The sequence below is a fragment of the Aptenodytes patagonicus genome, chromosome 4, assembly GCF_965638725.1.
Source record: "Aptenodytes patagonicus chromosome 4, bAptPat1.pri.cur, whole genome shotgun sequence".
Classification (NCBI taxonomy): domain Eukaryota; kingdom Metazoa; phylum Chordata; class Aves; order Sphenisciformes; family Spheniscidae; genus Aptenodytes; species Aptenodytes patagonicus.
Window position 1 is genome coordinate 49,880,099 of NC_134952.1, and position 24,545 is coordinate 49,904,643.

The 24,545-nt window shown below is 39.8% G+C and overlaps 1 protein-coding gene across 1 annotated transcript in view; it reads left to right on the plus strand.

Annotated features, from left to right (window-relative positions):
• Positions 1–24,545, plus strand: part of DCHS2 (dachsous cadherin-related 2) — a 123,771-nt gene that overhangs the window by 45,959 nt on the left and 53,267 nt on the right. The window contains exons 2-3 of the mRNA XM_076337533.1: positions 618–809; positions 13,047–13,278. Of these exons, the coding sequence (XP_076193648.1) occupies positions 618–809; positions 13,047–13,278 (424 nt within the window). The remainder of the gene's footprint in view (positions 1–617; positions 810–13,046; positions 13,279–24,545) is intronic.

A 24,545-nucleotide genomic window follows, 5' to 3' on the forward strand; every position in this document is an offset into this window, starting at 1 on the left:
TGCATGCACGTGACGGTCATGTTTAGTTGTGTTGATAGAGCTCTGGCTCCTTGGAGAGAGGACTGGAGATTAAAACCCCCTCCAGTCCTTAGCTTGTATGGATTACCGTGCCACCAAGCCCTCTTTCAAATGAAATACTAAATTAAGCTCTGGGAAGTCTTTAGAAAATACATTAGGTAAGAATGTCCTGCAGCACTTTTCTCATCTACATGTGACGTGGTTTTCGTAAGACCTACCTCCACTGGTAAAAATAACATGAAGGGAAAGTAGCTTAAGGTATGGCCTACTAACATGGCTTAATGTGTATGGCTTTTCCAGTCACAGGAAGCCACTTGATTGACATAATTATTGACAGATAAACAAGTAATGTTACAGACAGGTCTAATCGATCTTACATGCTTGTTGCAATAATTACACTGTCAGTAGCTGAGTCATTATTTTACAGACTGCAGACAGACAGCTTAGGTAGCAGAGTGTGTCTGTATTTATTGTGTGTGTGCACTTTTGCTTTTACAACACAAACAGGTAACTTTAAAACAAAGTATCTCTGATTTTTTTTGAATGAGTGAGTAGTAATTTTGCTGGCTTCATTTTTTCTCTCTGTTGTTTCCCTGCAGGTCAAGGCAACAGATGCAGATGCCGACCAGTTTGGTGAAATTGAGTATTTTCTTTACGATGGATTTCATTATTATGAAAAATCCAAAGCCTTCCAGATTGACCCACGTACTGGTCAGATCTGTGTGTCACAAGACATCGACAGAGAAGGAGATCCAACCACTTATGATCTCTTAGTAAAAGCTACGGATGGGGTAAGTTTTGCCTTTCCATGCTGCTAGATTTGTGAATGCATTTGCAGATTTGGGTGTGCTGTGTACTTTTAAATGAGAACATAATGAATATGTAAAAATTGCATTAATTCAAATAAAATTTCTTACGCCTACAGAGGGCAGAAAGTGATACTTCATGAACCATAATTTCTGACCCAAATTGATAAAATTTGCTGTGAAATCCCCAATTACTCCTGAACAAGTTGTTGAAAACCATTTCTAGGATGTGTTAGTCCCTGCTGATTTTCCTCCTCCTCTTAGAACTGGTGGACTCCAGGTTACCTCTGCTCCCTGCTTTCAGGATGACTGCAGCAGTAATAAACCAGTAACTTGTGCTAGAGCTGTATGGCTACTGTGGGTGCCAGTGACTTTCCTGGATAAATTCCTTGTTCTTTCTAGCTAGCTGATGCCACTGCTGCTGCTGTAGCTGGGTATAGCCTCCCTGCAGCAGCACGTCTGAAAGTTTTCCCACGTCACAAGACCTGGTGCTTGGAAGTGGGTATTTGTGGTACAGCGCAGGCAGGGTAGTTGTATGTGCCTGAAATAGTCCATTTCAGATGTCTGTTTGGCAAGGAAGGGGAGGAGATGTTAGTTGTGGTGGGAACACATTGAGATGTCTGGGTGTGGACACTTGGTCTACCTGGTGCCAAGGTAGACCAAGGAAGTTTTGGTAGTGCGGCTCCTGAAAAAGACTGGAAGAAAGTAATTCCTGGGTTCATTTTGTTATGAAAGTATCCAAAGGTGTTTTGCAATGAGAGGCCCAGAAGAAGACCAGCTGGTACTTTTCTTAACTTTCTTCAGCTTTAGCAGTGAACTGTGAAGAGGCTGAAGAAAAAGGTTACTGGTTGGCTTCAAATGTTAAAACTAATGTAAGGACACTTTTTAAAATGTTATTCAGGTCACGTTTTGCGGCACGATTTGAGCTGAAAAACATTGAAATTAAATTATTTCAGGCTATGCAGTCTTTATTTCATACTTTGAATATTAACCTTGCATTTAAGATATTGTCCTAGGGGTATCTAATATAAATTTAAAAAAATACAGTTGTGCTAGAAATACTGTATTGTTCATTAAAACGTCTGTGCTTTTTGTTACAGTACGCTGAAGAAACTTGGTGAACTATGACTTCCATACTCATGAGTAGATGAACTTAAATAGCTGCAGTTGATGCTTGGTATTAATTGTTTTATTTTGAGAATGTAGTAGTTGAGGGTAATTTGTATGCTGTTGAATTTGGATATATGTGTAGTAGTTAAGCAATTCATCTGCTTTTTTCTTCAGCTATCACTATTCAGTGTTTATTTCAGAGGCTACAGAAGCATTCTCTTGTATTAATAGTGCCTTTAGCAGTGTGCCTTTTCTTCCCCATAGACTTCTTTTGAGGAGAAACAATTATATACGAATTTTTTTGTTTGTTTGTATGTTTGTTTCCTGACTCTATCTTATTTGAACGTCTAATAATTTAAGAATGTTAGTCTTTTAGTTAGGATAGTGTCTGTAATCTTTCCAGCAGAAGTAAATCTATGTGCCCATTTTGGAATTTCTCTGATTTATGATTTCTGTCTTCAAAACTCCTTTCTAGGCAAAATTTTGTAGCATACACCTGAGTACAGATTTCCAAGCCTTGAAGAATAAAGCAGTCAGTATTGCAACGTATTGCAGAAAATTAGGTATTCTGCTATAGTTCATCACTTCATTTTTTTTTTCTCTCATATTCATGGTTTGAAGCTGTATAAATGTAAAGAACACATACACATATCTGGAATATCAAGATTAGTCTTATTAATAAAGGCTAAGTGAGAGCTGGACAATAGCAGTGAAATTCTGACTAGTTTCTCAGATATCCAGTCTGGTCCAGAAGATTATTTTGAAAACGTGAAAGAAAATAGGTTTACTTGAAAAAAGCTTGGTGCATTTTTTGGTTAAATTATTGCTCTAGTGATAAATCTTATGTCAAAAGTTAAAGGAAAACAGCCAATGCATTGAAACTATAGATTATTTCATTTTTAAATCGGTCTGTCATTTATCTTCATTTAGGGACCTTGTGTTTTCAGAAGTTCAGTAATGGGGAGGGGGGTTCAATTTTTGATTGCTTGTCTGTGACAGGCAGGACTTAATCTTCTTACTGGAACTCAGCACTTTGTAGATCCCATTGATTTCTCTTCTAAAAATTAGCTCATCTGACACCTAAATATTAAAGCATCTAAACTCAGTATTAGCTTTTCAAAATTTTCAGTGTACTTGAACTTATGTTGAGCCACTCTCCACCTTTACAGCAGAATTGTAGTAGGTTATTTTATCTCCTGGCATTCTGCTGCTGATTTTGATGGATTAAAGATGTTAGGTGTGGGGTTCAAAGTGGAGGCTGTGATCAGGGGAGAAATGTGTGCAGAAAAGAGAAGAAGAGTGAAGGGTCACTGTTGACAAAGGGGAGGGAGAGAGATGAAAAGGAAAGAAAATAACAAAGTTAATTAGAAGTGAGGAAGAAAAGAAAGCATTTTCCAGGTGGTGCTCAGTTTATCTTACAGCAAAACTCTGTTTCCTCCACCTGTTCGTGCCTACTCCATTACATGGTTTTGGAGCTTGTTGGTCATGTCTTTTATGCACTGTGTAGAAAGCGTAATGGGAGAACTGAAATTGCACATGAGAGGCAAGTGGAAAACAGATTTTGTTAAACTGGTGTTAAATAAACATCCTGTGAGAGCTTGTGGGAGCACTCTCACTGATTAAGTGAGGACAAGACTGATCATAATGTTAGTATTAGCCTTTTCAGCTGGCAGCACTGATTTTGGTCCCAAAGTCACTTACTTCACATACAGATTTGGTGCTACTCCTTGAAATGCTTTTATATGAAAAGAAATCATGTAGCTAGGTTTATAGAAAGGTGTTTGCACTGAATCCCACAGCATCTGCGTCTAGCCCCTCTCCTTGGGTCTCTCTCTGGACTGTGTCAGACTGAGAGATGCTCCAATAGTGACGGTGACCCTCCTGTGATTCACATGCCAGCTCTGCCTGGGACACCCCCCGTTCAAACCGCACCCTTAGTCACAACAGCTGCATTTCTGCACTTGTGACAGATCAGAGACAGTTTCAGTAGGCATTTGCGGCATCTTTGAATTTACAGTCAGCTGAAAATTTCTTATAATGATGTTAAAATTGTAGATTTTTTTTTTTCTCTCTGGAAAAAAAAAAGAAGAAAATCAGATGAAGGTATGTTGCTTGGGGAACCTTCACAAACACTTGAGAGAGATTTAGGTGAGGCATACTGTGAAATCAAGTCTTGTAAAGAGGAAAATATGGAAAAACAGGAATTCTAATAAAAGTGTTTGCATGTTCTCAAAAGCAGCATAGGGGACAAAATTACTACTTTTTTGTTCTTGTATATATGCAAATTTGGTCTGATACGTTTTAATTCTTCTGTTTGGCTTTTTTTTGTTTGTTTTCACAATGTGACTGAAATGGACACTCCTCTGTGTGTTTTTCCCTGTTCGCTTGGGGGTCTCCAAACTACTACATATGTAAATTTATGCTTTCTTTATGCTTGTTTTTTGTACTTTTGCCTTAGAGTCTTAATGTGAATTCATTTTCATACAGGAAACCTTTTTTAACAGCACGCATTTTTGCTGCTGTACAGTGGCAAATTTTATTGCTATGTATCATGCATAATTCAATCTTTTTGTTCATTCATTTGCATTTTTTATGATGCCCATCACCTCTCTTTCAACCAAATAAACAGTAATGCCTGCAGCTGTTAAAGAAAACCTGTCACAATCCAGAGAAATTGAATAGGAATAATGCTAATTTAAATTCTGTCTAGTGGCATCTGTACTATCTGCTTACAGACAACAGTTGTCTGGCCTTCAAAGCCAAAATCTGAGCTGCATGATCTTGGGGCTGGTGCACAGTGAGGGGCATTCAGGAGGGTTCAACCTTGACTTGGGAGGAGCTGGCCCCACAGCTTCAAAAGCTGGGGAAGACCAGATGATCTACGCTTGTGAGAGCTGCTACCAGGCATAGACTTAATTCCAGCAACAAACATCTCTGTAGGTAACACAGTGCACGTACCAGCATACCGTCTTTCTTCATCAGTGTGGCAAGAAGTTTCGAAAACTGCAGAGCACAGGCAGGGTGTTCTACCACTCCTTGTCCCCCAACACTGTAAGGAGTGCCACACAACATCTGTATAGTCCAGAGGCTTGGGTTTGTGGGGTTTTTTTTGTCTTTTCCCTTTGCAGAGTGGACTGCCTTGGTTTTGTTTTCTCCAAGTGAGGTTCTTCAGTGCTGTGATAGGACTGCTTAATGGTCATTTGAAGGCTGCCATTGAGTGGTGGTGGGAAGCTTTTTGGTGGGTTTGTTTGAAAATCTGTGCCCTGGTGCCGTTTTGTCATTTTGCCTGTTTTTCCCCAGTCTGGCTCTGTTAAGCTCTGGTTTCGGCATATCCCAGGATTCACTAGCATGTAGTGCTTCAGGTACCTTCTAAATGTGTCCATGTTCCACAGCTGCTTTTTTCTTTGGGCACATTGTGAGTGAGAAGGGAAGGATGGAGCTTTTTGAGTTTCCTTTTTATTCTGGACTGCGGTCACAGCTTTTAGATGTTGTCAGGGTTGAAGACACTTCAGGGCATGTGTCTTTCATCCTAACTTGTTGGCTCAAGGAAGCCATGCCCACTGTAGTGGTAGAATAGAATAGACTGTTTCAGTTGGAAGGGACCTGAAATGATCATCTAGTCCAACTGCCTGACCAATTCAGGGCTGACCAAGTTAAAGCATGTTGTTAAGGGCATTGTCCAAATGCCTCTTAAACACGGACAGGCTTGGGGTATTGACCATCTCTCTAGGAAGCCTGTTCCAGTGTTTGGCCACCCTCTCGGTAAAGAAATGCTTCCTAATGTCCAGTCTAAACCTCCCCTGGTGCAGCTTTGAACCATTCCCACGCGTCCTATCACTGGATACCAGGGAGAAGAGATCAGCAAAAAACGCATTGAATGCCTCTGCTTTTTCTTCATCCCTATTAGTCAGGTGACCATCTTCAACAAGTATTGGTCCAATGTTTTCTTTAGACCTCCTCTTGCTATTAACGTACTTAAAAAAGCCCTTGTTATCTGAAACAACACTGGCCAGTTTCAACTCTAATTGATCTTTGGCCTTTCGTGTCTTCTCCCTGCACATACGAACCACAGCTCTGTAATCTTCCTGCAAAGCCTGATCTCGCTTGCAGAGATCATACAATTTCTTTTTCTTCTTCAGCTTGGTCTTCTGCCCCTCTTGCTTGACTTACGACACAGTGGAATTGCCTGCTTCTGTGCTTCTAAAAGGTTGTTCTTAAAGACTGACCAGCACTCATGGACTCCTAAGCCCTCAAAAAAAGATTCCCAGGTGTTGTGGTTTAACCCCAGCCGGCAACCAAGCACTATCCAGCTGCTCGCTCACCCTATCCCCCCACTCCCAGTAGGATGGGGGAGAGAATCAGAAGGGTAAAAGTGAGAAAACTCGGGGGTTGAGATAAGAACAGTTTAATAGGTAAAGCAAAAGCCGTGCGCACAAGCAAAGCAAAACAAGGAATTCATTCAGTACTTCCCGTCAGCAGGCAGGTGTTTGGCCATCTTCAGGACAGCAGGGCTCCATCAGACGTAATGGTTACTTGGGAAGACAAACACCATCACTCCGAACGTCCCCCCCTTCCTTCTTCCCCCAGCTTTATATGCTGAGCATGACGTCATGTGGTATGAAATATCCCTTTGGTCAGTTGGGGTCAGCTGTCCCGGCTGTGTCCCCTCCCAATTTCTTGTGCACCCCCAGCCTACTCGCTGGTGGGGTGGGGTGAGAAGCAGAAAAGGCCTTGACTCTGTGTAAGCACTGCTCAGCAGTAACGAAAACATCCCTGTGTTATCAACACTGTTTTCAGCACAAATCCAAACCATAGCCCCATACTAGCTACTGTGAAGAAAATTAATTCTACCCCAGCCAAAAGCAGCACACCAGGGTACTCTAGATAGTTCCCTGAATAGCTTAAAGTTTGCTCTCCTGAAGTCCAGGGTAGCAACTCTGCTGTCCTTTTTTCTCATTACACTGAAAATTTTAAGCTCAACCATTTCATGATCACCATGGCCAAAACAGCCACCTACCATCACCTCTCCCACGAGTCCTACTCTATTCACAAATAGCAAGTCTAGGAGGGCATCTTTCCTAGTTGGCTCACTGAGTACCTGTGACAAGAAGTTATTTCCTACAAACCTAAAGAATTTCCAAGACCTGCTCGTCGCAGCAGTATGATATTCCCAGTTCATGTCTGGGAAGTTGAAATCTCCCATAAGGACCAGAGCTACTGATCCAGAAATTTCTCCTAATTGCCTCTAGAATAACTCATCAGTGCTTACATCCTGGCTGGGTGATCGGTAGTAGACACCCACTACAACATCTCCTTTGTTTTCCATCCCCCTAATCCTCACCCAGAGGCTCTCAACAACTTCATCACTAACTGTAAGGGCCGTGCAATCAAACCTCTTCCTTACACATAGAGCGACACCTCCACCTCGCCTGCCCTGCCTATCCCTCCTGAACAGCCTGTAGCCCTCCAACCCAGCACTCCAGCTGTGGGACTCATTCCAGCAGTGCTTCTCTCTTCCCCCCACCCATCTGTTAGCCTTTGCCTGGACTAAGATCTGCTGATTTTGGGCCATATTTTCTCCAAGGGAAAGGGCGTCCATGTCATAGGGCAAAACCCATGGAAATAATTTCTGCTAGAGAATGATGGAGAGAAGCAGAAGAGCATGCAACCTACCTTGGCTCTGGAGCATGGGGGTAGAGCCCTACAGCCCTCTGGCAGACCTGACTGACCTGGGAATGCAGCGTGAAGCGATACTATCCCATACGTTCATCTGCTAATCTGGGCAGCTCCTTCCCTGTCCTCTTGTTAGAAGCTGCTGGCAGACAGCAACACAGTGGCACAGAGCTACTTTTATATGTGCAGGCTACAGGGCATGTCCAGTACTCGGGTTCAGAGAGAGTGCTCTGAAGATCTTGTGAGTGCTGCAAGGACGTACAGGCTATCTGTTGTGACTGAGGTTGCTTTGTGTAGCACAGTGTGAAAGCGCTTTTGACAGCAGGGAGGTGGTCTGCAGACCTGCAATACAGGCAGTTTCACTTGAGTGAAAATGGTGTAGTCAACCTTTTGCAATGATTATGTAGCAGCTGAAAAACTGAAGACCTAGCATTCCCTATAAAAGAAACAAGGATGCTTCTTTTCATCGCCAGTCGATTAGTATTAAGATAAGACTTTTAATTGCCATCTTTCTTAGATTTCTATCTTTGTGAGTCTTAAGTCTTTTTATCCTTTTCTGAATTTTTTTTTAAAAAGATCGGGTTTTTTGTATGCTGAAAACTACTTCAAAATCAGATGCACTTGTAGAAAATAACATAAAAACCTAAGAATTTCAAATACAGTGCTTTAAAGTAGATCGTAAGTCTTATCTAATTGCATATACAAGTGCATCTGCTAAGTATGAAGGTACAGTATAGAGGATTGTGATCACATCTGCACTGTATGCTCGAGATTATCACTTACTGAGTTTACTCAGGATTATGTGCTTCCTTACACAGATGGGTGTTACTACTTCTTGTTAGGAAGCAATCTTTCAAAATTCAACTTAAAGCTTTGAGAATGTTTACACAGGCAATTAAAGTGCACATATGCGAAAAATTGAGAGGAAAGACTGAGCTTTATCTTTACGTATTGTGCATAAACCAACCTTGCTGTCACAGAACACTTCGCTAAAGCTGCCTCATAGTATTGACTCCAATACTATGCCTGGGTTTCTTCAAAACCACGTATTTTGTATGTAGTTGCATGTAATGACTTTCAAGGTCTGTTGCTCAGAAGAGGAGCTTTGACATACTGAGGGACAAGTAGGTAAGCAGTTCACTTGAATAGTAAGAGTATTTTTTCTTTTATGAAGGTATGTTTCCTTTTAAAAAAAGAAAAAAAAAAAATGGACATAATCCCCAATTTGACGTGATGAGATTGTAAGTGGAAGTTTTATCATGGAAAGAAGAGACCACGCTTGGGCTTCAAGGCTGAAGTGCAATGATACATTTTTGGGGGAATTTATAGTGTATTCTGAACTCTTTCAATTTACATCACTTGCAGCAGCTTATGAAATTGCCTATCAACATAGAGTATGGCATTACCACCTTTTATGTTACCATCTTTAAACAGGTACCGGAACAATCATTCGTTAAACATGTAAACTCTGCCAGTTACATATGATGGTATTTGTTTAGACTCCGAAGAACTTCTAATAATACTGAAACTTTAGTGACGCTCTTACTGCCTTTCTGCATAGAAAAATACTTTGTTCTTCATCTCTTGCTTTTTGGTAAACCACACCGCTTGTCCAATTTTATTTGTCTTTTACACCGGACCCATTGAAACGTAGAGATAAGAGCTCAACACTCATAGGCAAAGCTTCTGAAGAAGTTAAGGCTTTTGAAATAATTGGCAGTGTCTCTCCATTTTGACAGCATCATGACTTCAAGGTGACATATCTTTTAGGTTTAACACAAAAAAAAAAAAAGAAAATATGTCTTCATGTCAGAGATCCTGTATATCATAGTTTAGTTTGGAACAAAAATTTGACAGCACAATTCACTGACAAAAGTGTTGGAGGCTGTCATGGAAATCTTGATGGATTCTTAAGCATTTTACAGCATCAAGACAAAGAAATACAGCTATTCGAAGTAGCACCATTTCTACTTAATAAGCTAAAGAGTCTCTCCTGCCAAAGGCAGGATAATTTTTTTTTTTTTGGAGACATGATAAAGAGGTGTACTAATAGCTTTATATTTTCACACAAATTTGGTCCTGCCAAAGTAAAGAAAATATTACTTGCAGTTGTTTTGACTTGGTGGTAGTTTCTTATGTCCCCTTTTTGTTCCATGGGGGACACAACTCTCAGGATTCTGACAATGAAGCTGTTGTAATTGTGACTTTTTGTTGCATCAAACAGCACAACAGTAGTTAAAAATACTTGAACATTTGAGGAAAGGGATTTCAAAATGAACAACTGTGGCTTTCTGTTGCTTGTAACATGTTTTGACAAGTGTAATTTTCTGTCAGCAACAGACTTCTTTAAATCAACCTTCACATTTTGGAAGATCTACTATGTTGTGCTTGCTTCTGAGTAGATGAAGTGTATCCATGTGGTTAGAAATAGAAGCCGTTTGTTCCTTCTCACCTGGGATGATACTCAAAAATTTTCATAGCCAGAGCAAGAACTGGGCCATAACCAGTTAATATTGTAAGTTAGTAAGTTAATATCATACTTGACTCATGTGTGAGGGGATACACTGCTTCTTCAGGAAAAGAAGGATCTGTCTCCATGATAAAATTTGGTCAGTCTTCTAAGAGATTAGGTAGGTAGTAGGTCTGCAACTTGCTTCCCCCATATACTTAGAACTGATCAATTTCCAAAGACTTTGCAGTCTTTACATAACTCTATAGGATAAATACAAATTGGCTGGAGACTGGAGGGGTTTTTTATGTCTGTTTAGCAATAATGAAACTTGGAAGAAGCAGTTTAATACAAGTTCTCATGAGATTTTGCAGCCTGGTTTCATGCTGTTCCAAACTTTGCCTCTTTTTAGATGCTTTTTATTCTTGACCTCACTTCTTTCTTGCCCTTCTTCCATTAAAAATGTTGTTTCTGAGTCCTGTCCTAAACTACCTGAAAGCTGTGGAGCCACAGGGCATCTTCTGATAGTGGACTTGAACAGAGCACGCAGGGCTCCCCTTTTAGCTCCTGTGCAGGGATTTCCTTCCTGTGGAAATCAAGGTGTTGGGAAAGAGGCTTACCCTAAAGTGGGGTTGGGGTGTTGGCAGTGAGCCCACTAGATCTGCACATCTCCACTTCCCCATATCAGCACAGGGTTTCATGGCTGCCTCAGTAGTTTGAGGCTGGTGCTAGCCCAGTACCCTTCACAGTCCTGGTCTCCAGCCGTGTGTCCTGGCTGCCAGCTGCCTCTGCCGCAGCGTGAGCCCTGGAAGCATGCCATGCCTTATTTTCTTTGGAAGAAAACCTAAGCACGCCAGGAGGATGTGGGCCAGATCTCCTGTCTGCGGGTGAAACATAGACACATGATGCACAAGATCATCTTAGTTTTCCACATACTTGAGCTTTCATGGGAATGTCACTGCCACCCAACAGAGGTAATATTACTACATGGAAGAATAAACCAAAACGGAACAAAGCAAAAACCACTATGGAAATGTGGGGGAGAATGCAGATAGTATTTTTGCCCAAAAGCAAGTCAGACCCTGGAGACATGATAAGCAAACCTTCAAAAATAGTTTTGGGGGACATGGTTATGCAGCAGGGCAAGTCTAAAGGAGTAGTATCCAGTCTGAATCATTGGATAGTTTCCTGAAGGTCAGGTTTAAAAATAATTGACATGAACAATTAGGTTGCAGAAATATGCAACCTAGTTAATTTTTTAATATCATAGCTACTGTGACTGCAAAATTAAGTTTGGACTTGCTCAGCATAGCTTGTCATGTGTACGTACGAACATCCGATCTGTGTCAGCGGTTTCAGTAAGTGACCAATTGGTACAAGCACAGCGCTCTCAGCGTGACTTTGAAGAGCACGGGATTCTTCCTCAGTCTGTATCTTAATGAACTGCATACAGCACATGCAGGCTATACATACGTGTGCTGCTTTGTGCCGCCGTTGTACATGTCAGTGCCCCAGCATTCACCATTAGCTGTGCTGCAAGTGGAGCTGCTTTCTTTTAAAAATGTCTATAGTTGTTACAGCTGTAAAATAACCTTGGAGATATGAACCCCTCCAAACTGACGGAGGGAGTCCACAGGGAGTACGAGGTAGTGCCTCTGAGAAGTAAATTGCCATTTGTTTCACTCAGGGCCCTGTGGGGTCCACACTTCAGCACGCACAGAACTGTCTTTTTTCCAGATTGTCACAAAATCCAGTGCTTTGCTATGGCAAATTGTGATTTTGCTGTAGCATGGTTTGATAAGCCAGCTTGCAGTTGCTCCTCACTTCTCCAGTTTCACTGCAGAGCAAGGCTAAACATGGTCCCGTGGCTGCCCGCATGGTATTTCAGTGGGCTCTTGGTGTGCACCTGTAGCAAGAGCTTCAACCGTGTGGAGAGCAGCGCAGCAGCTGGGCTGGCGTTGCGAAGAGGTACGGTGCTGAAGCTGCGACCAAGGCCTGGCTCTTTTCCCAGCTGTTCGTGTAGGGAAAAGAAACGAGCAGAGAAGTTGAGCCAAGACCCCTAGAAAGCGTGGCGAGACCTCTTTCCCTGCAAAATCACAAACATGCTGGAAATAGTTTTATGTAATCAGTTACGAATTTTACATCAACAAGTCATTTCAGCTATGTGCTTCAGTCAAATTTGGTATTGTTCTGTCTCTGTGTACACGAAGTGAAGCTGTGGGTATGTAGACAAGCACACGCGCATACATATATATATATAGATATATACACACACACTCTTACATATACACAAATATATATATATATATGTATAGACACACACACACACACTGCATGAGCAGAACTGCTTAAACCTGCCAGGGTGGTAAATTAAGGAAAGGTCTTGCAGGCAGCAGCCTGACAGGTCAGCTTTTGGCTGTCCTGCACTGCTCTGCTCTCAGTCTGTGTTCCTAATAAATAGTTGAAAAAGCCTCATATTCGCTGTTATGATGGTCATGCTTTTAAATCTGAAAGACTCATAGATAGAAAGAAGTTATTCCTGCTTTACTGGAGCACCACAGTCACCTGAGAGGCATGTGTTTCTGGGGCAGAAAGCCCTGACTTCTATCTGTCAAGGACTAAGTGGTGTGTAGGTGATTACAGTAAAAACAAGTGAGGTTAGACTAGCAAGGATTTGATATGTGTAGTGCTCGTTAGTATTAATAAAAATAACTTTGTGTTCAGGCCTCACCGTTGTAAGAAGCTGAACTTCTTTGTGTACTCAGTCAGCCCACTGGAGTTGTTCTGAGCATGTATCTTGCCTGAATGCAGTATTTTGGGGTATTACAGATATCGTAAGTTGTTTTAAACAGACGTTTTCATTGCTCAATATTGTTGCAGCATGTTCCATTTCCTAATGATGGGCTGAAGGCAGATTTGCATCATTCTATTGTGTACACTTTTAAAATTGACCTTGTTTTTTGTTTTCGTCTTTATGATTTATCCAACAGGGTGGGCTGAGTGCCCAAGCTTTTGTTCGCATTGAGATAGAAGATATTAACGATAATCAACCTGTTTTTGAACAAGCCATCTATGTGACGAGCATCAGCAGTCACACACAGCCAGGAACAGAGATCATCAATGTTGTTGCCACAGACAGAGATTCGGGAATATATGGCGCTGTCACATACGAACTGGTCCCGGGAGAATTTTCTTCTTTTTTCACAGTGGATACATCCACAGGTACTGTATGAGTCTATGATTCAGAAAGGCTATAATTATACAACACGTATCTTTTCCTTGACAATGCTTTTTTTATTTGGAGTCATGTCATACAGCTGAAACTTAGATTCTGCTGGAAACTAATTCTAGAGGAAGATGGAGGATTTAGGTTTAACGTGAAACCTTTGCATTCACTGGAATGAACGGGAGAATGGGAAACGTAGTACTTGCCAGTACAATACAGGACAAGCAGTATGCCACTTATCCACTATTTTCAGCCATAAATCTATTCATCATTGTAAGAAATAATCAGAATGTTATTTTTTACAATAATATCTGAATTCCTGAAATGTTTAGGTCTTACTCTTGAGGAGCAATAAAAGGCCCTTCAAGGTGCTTGTCCTTTCATTTCATCTCTCTGTTTCTGTCCTAATCTTCTTTCCCCACACTGTGCTAGAATAAGTCTCCATTCTGCTCACGGTCTTATAATATGCAGCTGCCTCCCTGTTTGACTCAATGATTAGCTTTGTAAATGTCTTTTTCTGCCTTTTATTTCCTGATGTGACTCTTCATCCTTCTGGTTTCTGGAGAGAGGTTCAATGAAGGAGTGACGATGAGAGCAAGAAAACAATTATGGTAAAAGCAAATCTGGGTGGATTTTTTCGAAGACAGGTTGAATCTTACAGGCTGAATTACTTTTCCCATGGCCACAAAGCAGCCCCTGTAGTCTGCTTTCTAGCCTTAAAATAGTTACCAATGTCAACTGGGAAGAACATGAGCAGTGTTATCTACAGATGTTCACTCTGTCTTTCAGGGAGTGGTTAACTTAACTGCAGCTACCATTTTACTTGAGAGCCAGCCCTTGCATATGAAGGTATCCTGATCAACGGTTTTGCTTCATGATGGTCATGGCACAGGGGATTATTTTACACATTTTAAGAATTTTTTGGGCTGTTGTACATGTGCATATATTAGCTGTTTGGCGTACGAAATGTTGCAAGGCTCTATTCTTTCAAAATGGTGCCTATTTTCACTTTCTTACACGGTCCTCAAAATATTCTGATGAACAGAAGAAACTAATCTTTTTAGGAAGTCAGTTTCCTTGTCTTGGCTATTTCAGAGTTTATTTAACTGTGGCCTTTTAAATGCCTGTCAAATCAGATTCTCTGGGGCATAACTGATGCCAAAAATATATAGGTCAATCAATATTTAGGGAGCTGGATCTCCACAGGCATTTAACTGGTCATTTTAAAACTGCCCGAGCAGGCTTGTCAGAGAGAGCCCCTGTGGATCATGCTAGCAGCACTGGCTTTGCAGCAGTCCTGTCTTTTGAAAGGCTTCTTCCTCGGATTGTGACCTTTTGGCCTTTTTTTCCAGTTTTGGCACTTTGTATGGGAAAAATGTCATGCTTAATCATGAAGACCATATAAGTTTATAAGTTACTATTATCTTGTGGATCTATCATGGTATTTTATCAAAGGTGGACCAAATTCAGGGTGAAGTTCCTTGAGGTCATTATTGCTGACATTTCATGATGAGAAGAGCATTTAGGTCAGAGACACCATTCTCAACATTATAGTGCTTGGAATCTGATTGCACTTAATTAGATGTCTTGGGTAATTCACCAGGTCAGGCTGTGTCTAATTTTAACTTATTAATATTACTGGTGTGTGGTGGCTTTTTTTCCTGAAGAATACACTTTTTCTTTTTATATTCTTCCACGTCTACCTACAATAGTGCTTATGCTTATGCTCAGTCACTGGCGAGCAGAATGATTTTTAAACTCAGCAAAAATAAACATTATAAACAAAACAGACATTAAAATTGCCAATTTGTCACACAGAAGTTTTGCAATCTTTGTGCTGCGAAAGCTGTTCTGTATTCAGAGGGAGATGAAACAAGTGGCGCGCTGTTAGGGCACAGAGATTTTGAGCTCTTCCTCCTCACTTCTTCTTAGGACAGTGACATTTTCCAGTTTTCGTCATGCTAAAGCTGTCTTCATATGCTGTGATATATGGCCTAATTTAGATGTGTCTCTCTGAAGGTTATGCGAGGGACTTTATCTAGTTATGTGGGCTGCATTTTGTGAACAGAGGGAAATGAACGAGTATGACAAGAAATACTCGAAATATTCCAAGAAATAGGAATTCTTCAGGAGGTGGATCCCCAAACCCATAAGCCAAACAAGATCATACTACAGTTTTGGTCTTTGGTTTTCTGATCTTGTGGACGTGCAGTCTGTTACTGATGTGTTCTGCAGTTTTTCCAATTTGCAGTATGGCATATTCTGTTTTATCTGCTCTTTTCATTATTAGAGGACCTAAAAGGAGGCACAGCGATGGTGTTGGAGTCTTCCGTGAATTTGCCTTCCCAATAAGTTTTATTTTTTTCAATGATTAATTTTTCTCAGTGATAGAGCATTTAGAAATGAGGAATGAAAATCAGTGCATTTGTCTTTTTGACTTATGTTTATTATAGCCCTTAGCATTTTACGTAGAAGTGGACAGAGATATTTTCAGTATGAAATTTAAATTAATTAGTAGCTAACAGTTTGTCACATTACACTATGATACATTAAAATCACATGCAAGATGATGCTGTTCTCCATGGCATATGTAATTTCTATTTTATGGCATCTAGATTGTGGATTTGAAAATTTATCTCACTGTAGTTTTCTTCAGGGGTATTTTTGGAGTGCTATACTTAAAATATTGACTAAAGATTTACTTTTTTCCCCCATTACCTTTTTCATTTTTAAAAGAGAAGTGGATAAAATAATAAAATAAAAACTGTAACCCGAATTCTTCACTGCTATGGCTTGCTTCTGGCTGTTGCCTTGTTAAAGCAATTGTATAGATGTATCAAGAAAGCTTTTAGCTTTGCATAGTGAGCTGTGTTCACAATACAGGGTATCATAGCAGCTGGTCAACCACTGACTGTATAGAATATATCAATGGTGCTTTTGATACATAGTTATTATGAGGTAGAGCCACGTCCAAGCTCCTTGAAGGGGCTCCATCTTTTGTTTCAAGCACTGTGACATGTGGATGTTGTATATAGATAATAAATTCAATGGGAGTGGGAAGGAAGACCCTTTCATTGAGCAAATAGATATTCCATTGAAAAGTTTTTTGAATTCTAAACAAGTATTTATTAGTGGTATTTGTTTGCTATTTTAGCTTTTAGATACTGCATTTATTGTTTGTGATATGCTCTTATACTCGTAAATAACATTTATTGCATTTCCCTTTGAGAAAAAATTGAAATGAAGTATTTTTCATTTGATTGATGATAGACTGTCCTCAAGAAAAACCACTTTAAGAACTGTGTAACTAGAAAAACGTATGGATAGGGAACTGTAAACCAGTTCCTCTGCTAGTTCGTGACTCTTGCTATCGTTTGTTTCTAGTGTTGGTGTAAGCAACATCTTGGCTTCATTATGTTTCCTTTTGTAGATATCTGATCCATGCATGATCTATGAACAGCATTTGAGAATTGATTAGAACAGAGCAAGCTGAAGAGCTGTTCTGGCTGAGAAACTGTTTGAGCTATGTTTGTTTATTTTCCCATCGTTACCTAACAAGCTCTCTGAAAGACAGTGTATTTATAGTTATGGCTGAGCAGGTAATTAAAAATGTAAGTTACAGGATACAATCACAAGTGCAGCAGAAAACCTACGCAGTACTTAACTTTAAGATTTTGGGATTAACAATTGAATTTATAAACTTTAATTATGTTACAAGCATTAATGTTGTCCTTCACCCAAGGGCATATAATTCATTTTTCCGTTGATCTTAGTGATACCCTTCTCAAGAGCTGAGTAAAAAGATGATTATCATCTTACTGTAGCCCTGGTTCAAGGAAGCTGTTTCAAATCAACAAAATTAGTAATATTTGAAAATTATTTTGGGCCAGTGTGACTTCATGTGTCAGTCTTCAGGTAAATAGTCTGTTCATATCCTTAGAACAAGTCCCCCAGCTAGTCACTGTGTACAGCAAAAGCTCTCATGAAGGCTAAGTAAAAGGCAGCAGCCATTGATTTATGTTTATTTGAAGGTATTAGTGATTTAAACCTAGTATGAAAAGGATGTAGAGAAAGTAGCATTAACACAGTGTACATTACAGCAGTATAAGCATTTAACTTAGTGTCTCTGTTTCTTTCTTTAGACTACATAAAATATTTAGGCTTGTGTTTCTGTGAATCCTACCTAAATTAGATGCCTAAAACAGAGGCTGTGACTATCCTTCTTTGTATTTTACTGAGACTGTTTCTGTGAGGAATTTGGAGATCTTTCCATTGACTTGAAGATACTTGGATCAACCTTTTGTCATAATACCATCTGTTACTTATTTATGCCAAAAAGTACATATTGAGTACGACAGACAGGCCTTGTTACAAGAGCTGGTCAGTAGTTTAGCATTTTTTTTTTTCCAGCACAAAGTACAGCTTTTGCAAAACGAGCATTCTTTTGAGGAAATTTTGGCTTGCTAAAAATTCATTAATTTCCTTTAAGATGCATTCTGATTTCTTTTTATCTGAAGAGCATAGGGTATCATGCGACTAAAAAGTCCTGGAAGAGATGTAGAAAAGTCTAGGAGCTTAGTCCACTGGAGAAGAATAAAAGGAGGAATACATCTGAAGGACATGCAATTTCAAGACTATAAGTATTAATAACTTAATCAGCCAAAAGGCAGATTTAGGTCCAGTATCTTGTCTCTTTAACAGTGCCTGGTAACGGATGCAAAAGGAGGGGTTAAGAGTAGAACTTGTGCAGAATGGTCCTTCCATTGGTATGTTTTTCTTGTTTTGGCAGTGTGCAATTTAGTGCTGTACTACTTCCATTACTGTACTATGGCACCATATGTAAATGCAATTTAATGTCAAACTGACTTAAAATAAACTTTTTTATTTTGTTCAGAGCACCAGAATAGATTCATTCTAGTTAAGGATGTTGACAAGTTTTGTTTTATTGAAGAAAATGGAAATGTTGTTGTTTAACAGTCACATCTTAGGAGATTTTCATTGCATGCAAAAGTTTTGATTTCTTTTTATTACAACACAGGTTGAAAACAAAAGTTGAAATACCAAAATTTACTTTATTTGGGGAAAAATTCCAAACTTTGCTTAACTCCATGTATTATACAATGTTTAATACATAGCAGATTGTAACATGCATCAAAGTAAAATGGGCATGCATCCTTTCTAAAGAAAACAAGGCCATTTTTATGATGATTAATGATGTTTTAATATAGTATTGTAGGAAAAAATAGATTATTTTTAAACTACTTTTGGCATTTTCATACAGCATGTAGTACATTTGCTAAACATATGAAGAGGTTCACATAAATAACATTTAAAATTAGGAGTGTTTTATTTTGGAACATTTTGAGGCCACTTTTTTTTTAAACTGCAGTTTCTTCAATTACTGTTTTTCTGATTTTTCATATGAAATTGATAGCATATTCAGAATACTGCAAATCAGAGGAATATGTCTGAGACATTGCTTTAGCTCACTAAGTTTCCAACTTTGAAGAATTTTGTTTGAGTTAAGTCACAAAGGAAAAATTAGTGGTCTCAGCTGAGTAATTTGTGGACATTTACCTTCACTGAGATCTCATCTAATGAGAAATCTAACATAGAGAGTACAGGAAACAGTATATTCTCCTTGAAGCACACAAAACTTGCTGTAGTAGGTGTGAGAGTGCAGATTTTGGCTCTGAAAGAACGCTGTGTAGCAGAACAGCATGAAAAAATATCCATAGTGCCAGCTCTTAATGTATGCGTCTCTTTTTTCTTTTATGAATAAAATCCAATAGAATCGACCATCTACAAAGAGAAGAATTCCTACAAGCTATATGCCAAAAACTCAACCATGCAATAGTGGGGTGACGTGTACTTGACATTCATTGTGCACGATACAATGCGAAGTATTTACAAAAATACTCTAGCCCACCCCTGTTTCTTGTAGTTAAGTGAATGTCAGATCTCGGAAACAGAAGAACCCACCAGATGAGACAAAGAGCGAAATCCTATGGCATTGCACAGATGATGTGGGCTGAAAACAAGAAAAATGGAGAAGAGGAAAAAATTATGCCCAAACCTCCCATTTTGGAGGGGAGGAATGATGTGAGATTTGTACAGTAAAGTTCAGACAATCAACACTTTTCTTTGATAGAGACTGTATAGGTCTTAAGTACAGATGTACTTAATGTACTTCATGTTCTCAGTTAACCTAAAGAAAAGAAGAAAGCGGCAGGTCACACAAAGAGAGCAGACAGCCTTCGCAAAATGCCTTCATGCTGTTGGACTGTTAAAATGAACGTGGTAGGGGAGTGTATGTAGTAGAAAATCAGTTTGTTAGGATTAAGATGAGCATCTGGAATGTTTCATAATGCTCTTACTATAAGAACAGAAAATATATCTTATTGGCTTATATTAGGCTTCATTCTATAGCTCTGCTGGAAACGTGCATCTTTTGGTACAGTACCTTCAAAGAAATATCATCTCCAGTTACCATGCAGTCGAGTTTTCTTACCAGGTTGTGCATTGAGCTGTTGTTGAATCTGCAGGCTGGCAGCTTGATTGAAAAGGTCCTTGATTAAAAAGATATCTTTAGAAAACTTCAATAAGCTAAGCAAAGAAAGGTGACCTGGTGGGATGGTATGGCAGTGCTGGAGCTGTGTAGGTTGCGTGGGGAAGGCTCTGCCTTTGTCTTTGAAAATACAACAGTTCACCAGGATCAAGCAAAATGTTTCATTTGACTTGAACGTTAAAAATAAAGGAAATGAAGCAATAGATTCACAAAGTAAGCGAGGAACTGAAATCCCTAACAGCGATTGCTGTGGTCACCAGAAAGACCCAGTTGAGTTCTTCCTTTGCTTTGAGCAACATTGAATCTATTTGCCTTCTGGTGAGTGTTGTAATCACATGATTAAAGTTGGAGTCGTAGGACTATTTTTTACCCTATTAATATTTCTTTAAGCATTTTGGGCAAAGTGCAGCAGCTTCCCTGCTCGGAATAGCCGCATGTACTGGGGACTTCATAGCTAAAGCACTGCCGTTTCTTGCTAAATGGGGAGCGTGGGGCCATTCTGCTGCCAGCAGCTTGTTCAGAGTGCTACTGCCTGCCTGGCTTGTAGCTGGCGGGGGCATGTTCAGCTTGCCCTGCTCGCTCTTCGTTGGGAGCTTGTTCAATGGAACACTTGTTTTAGAACCAATGTAGGGGTTTGGAAAGCTCTGAATGGGTCTGATCCAGCTTCTGTTTGAGGCCTTTCTTTGATGGGCTCTTAATGTTGCATACATTTTCCTTAGGGATTCATCATCCCTTTTGAAATCAATAGGCAACCAAACTTTTAAAATACAATAGTATTAATTGGTAGAACAGTTGCTCTAAAACATTTGCCTTCTTTAAAATCTCAGCTTCTCAAAATCATTGGAAAAAAGCATTACGAATTTTGTTTATCTGTCTGCAATTTTTCATGGGATTCATGAGCATTGTTTTAGGGTTGTCCAGCACCTGAGGACATTTACAGAGGATGCTTTATAAATAAGTTTTTCCCTACAAAATAAACAACCATCATGCTAACTTGTTTTGTCGTAAACTTTGAACCATGCATAGAAAGCACTACTGAAATAGTAAATACGTAAATAAAATTGTAAAAAAAAATTTAGCTAGAGAATTTAAAATTTTCATGGTGTTCAGATAGCAAATAGGCTAAACACTTCATCCAAAAAGCTGCTAATGCAAATATAAGTACCACTTCATATTTTTAAGTCCAGTCCTCTGGCTCACTTCTTCAAGTTGCGGAATTGTGTTTAACCTTTTCACAGTTAGATGGCAGATGGGAAGGCTGAAAGAGGCCAGCTTTACATGTTCCTTTACCTGCCCCTGAGCACTAGGAGGCATATGACCTCCTAAACTATCAGACTGTAGTCTCTAGAGACAAAAAAAATTTGCATCCCAAATAGTGCATTGCAAGTCTTTGTCTGAAAAGCACTTGTGTAAGAGAAAACTGAGCCTAGATGATACAAAAACATTCTAATACTAGACTCATTCCCTGTCTTGCCCGACATTAGAGGCTGATGCTCAGGTGGATATTCTGCTTGTGAATAATGGAACTGCCTTAATTAGAAATTCATATTTTGGGTGTTGATGAATACGTCTTAGCTCACTAAAATTGTCTGTAACCTCTAGTATTTAAAATAGTAATGTTGTGCTTGTGGGAGAGCCGCAGCGTTAAAACCGTGTATATTACCTTATAGATCCAGGTGCTGGTTCCTTATGTTGCAGATTACCAACCTGGTTGGATTTGGATGCACTGCTCTGGAATAGACTTTCATATGCTAAGCAGAGTCTTGTGACTAAACACCGTATGTTTAAATAGTAGTGGCTGTAGACACTAAGCTATTTTATTTACATTTCCTTTTTTAAGAGGAGAACTATATGAGTTTAGCACAAGAATCTGCTAGAGAGGGGCCACTGTTGAAAGCATTCCCCGTGCAGGGGTATGAGGCTGCTGTAAAGTACAAATGTAGATAGGAGATTGATACAAGTTGAATCAGTTATTTACTACAAAAACATTAAAATACTGAATACTTTCAAACTTGCAATAGTCCTCTTATTCACTGAAACTCGAAACAGTGTTTGTGCCATCAAGATTAAGCTGTTTAAAGCCGTTTCCTATAAGCTGGAGCTGTGCATATTACAGCAGGTAGACTGTAAATAACAATGTAATTCCTCATTAATTCTTCCCTTTCCCCTGACAGTTATTAAACCAGCATTTCAAACAGTGCATTTTGCAGAGTGTTGTTATGGTTACCATCAAGAATACAGCTTCACTAAAAAAGGTGCATTTTAAATACAGGTAAATTGCTAAAACTGGAACCTAAATGCGATGCTAAGATTAGAGGATGGGCAATGAGTCAGATAAAGTTAAATAGAAATGTCAAGCAGAAACACTGTCGTTCTTCCCTAGAATAATGCTGGTTTTAATGTTAATGCAAAGTCTACACCCCCTGACTGCATCCACCTCTCGGAGGATCACCCTGTCTATGCTCATCCTGAATATTTTTCCGACACATAAAAAGCACATGAAAAGCAAAGCTGTATGTGCGTCTCCGCGCTGAGAAGCTGGCGTGCTCGGTTGGGCGAGACATGCTCTGAGCAGGTCAGTGGGTCAGCACTGACCTACGCAGTACTAAACAGCAGGTCCAGCGGCCAGCTTTGAAGGTGAATTGGGGTGATGAACTATACGTACCTTTTTGCCATCTGCTTACTGTCTGAGCCGCGTGTTAGGTCATGGCAGCTGACCCATCCTAGGATATTTGCTGAAGAAATACTGCCATCGTTTAAAGTTGTTAGGGTGTTCAGTTTCATGGTCTTAGGGAACACTACTGATAGTTGTCGATTTTATTCCTCTTGCTGTGTTCTAAAGTTGCTTTTTTATTTCATGAACAATGAGAAAATATCGGAAGCTATTTAAATGAGTACACGTTTCTATGCAATCCAGACTTTGTTATTGAAGTTAGTGTGTCCTGATTTTTATCTTTGCCTCTGCAGTGCTTGACTAGTGGTAAATGTTTTGTTTACCTATGAATGGCTATAAATGTAGGGCTGGTTTTTGCTTTGCTTACATGAGGACCCTGTGGAAAAACAGATAGGTTTTCAAAGTGGTCAGCTAGAGGTATGTGCGGAAATCCTATTGGGATAACCAGTGTTATTTCTGCCATATAAAAAGTGCTTTTGGTGACTGAACCTACTTTGGTGATGTGTGCTGTTGTAATGTTAGGACAGAATACAGGACCATGAAGGAGATCAAAAATACATTTTAAAAGAATCGTTATATGCGGGCCCTTGTCTCCTGCCCTTAACTCTTGAGAAACATCACTTAGCAGCTAACCCACCTGTGGAGTAGGGTGCATCTCCACAAAAATAAGAAAAACAAAATCCCATGAGAAATTCTGTCATTTCCAGAGGATGGTGGGTGCCGCAGAGTCCTGTCTTTCACTAACGTGTTTGCACGTTCTGGGCAAACATTGGCTTCATATATCTTTTGTTGTTGATAGGCATGAAGTGGAGAGCAATAACTTCTTGGAAGTTAGTGCCCTAGCGCATACAGTGAGTGAGGAAGTATGAAGCAGGTCAAAGAGTTGACAGTCATGATTTCGCCCTTCATTAGTACTAGCTCTCACTGTACATTGAATCCCTGAAACTGTTGTAACAATTTATGCTAGCCAGTAAGCACAGATTGTTCTGCAGCAAAACATCTGTAAATTTCAACGTGGCTGTGCTGAGCTAACCTGCCCTGGAGCAGGGCTGTTCCCAAACTAGAGCCTGCAGTAGCAGTTGCTAACATGCAACCAGCATTGCAGATTCTGTCTAAATGCATTTGCAAATCATGATAGGCAGCCTTTGGGTCATGTATTTGATTTATAAAGGTTGGAATCTGCAGTCGGTTACACCCATGCAGATCTAGTCAAGAAAATGAGATTGCCAAGGTGTAAGTGAGGCTGGATGTTAATGCTTCATCTGGTATGTAATTATATGATTGTTCACCTGTGAAGCAGAATTGATTTCAGCTCTCTCTCATGCAGAATGAGGAATTACCAGAGGTAAAATCTTCAAGGTACTGCAGTAATATAAACAATAAATTTAAAAAATGGGAATTAAATGTTATTAAAGGCAGCAGATAAGACTGTCCATATATATGGGGAGCCAAGCTGTAAGAAAGAAGGTGGCATTTTTCATGCAGTGACTTCTTAAGGTAGAACCACACTTGTGTCTGTGCAGTCCCCTGCTGGGAGCTTTGGTCTTGGTAAAACGTTCCTCGCAGAGGAGCCATCTCATTATTCCCTTTCCATCGTCAGCATTTCTAGAAACTGTTTTTCATAATGGAAGAATATATTCTGTACTGCAGCAACCTAATTGTCTTTTAAGTTCTCTGAAGCCACAGATTGCAGGCTGCAAATGACTATGGTAATAACAATAATAAGCCACTGTGTTTTCTTAATTACAGAGCAGGAAAGAAAGGAAAACTGACTCGTCTTCAGCCTGTCATTTAGCGAGGCATACCTCTGTTGGGTTTCGCACAGCGAATGTGTGACTTACACAGCTAGTTCCGGCCGTGTGTTTCTTGCAGTTAGCCCCATGTTTCCACCTTTGCGATGTAGTACTAGGGGATCTCCTGCATCGTACTTCAGCAGATCAAATATACCTAGCCAGGCTGCTCTGAGGTATGCTGGCAGCTACTTTTGACCCAAGTGGTCATGACTGTCCATTTTAGTCACA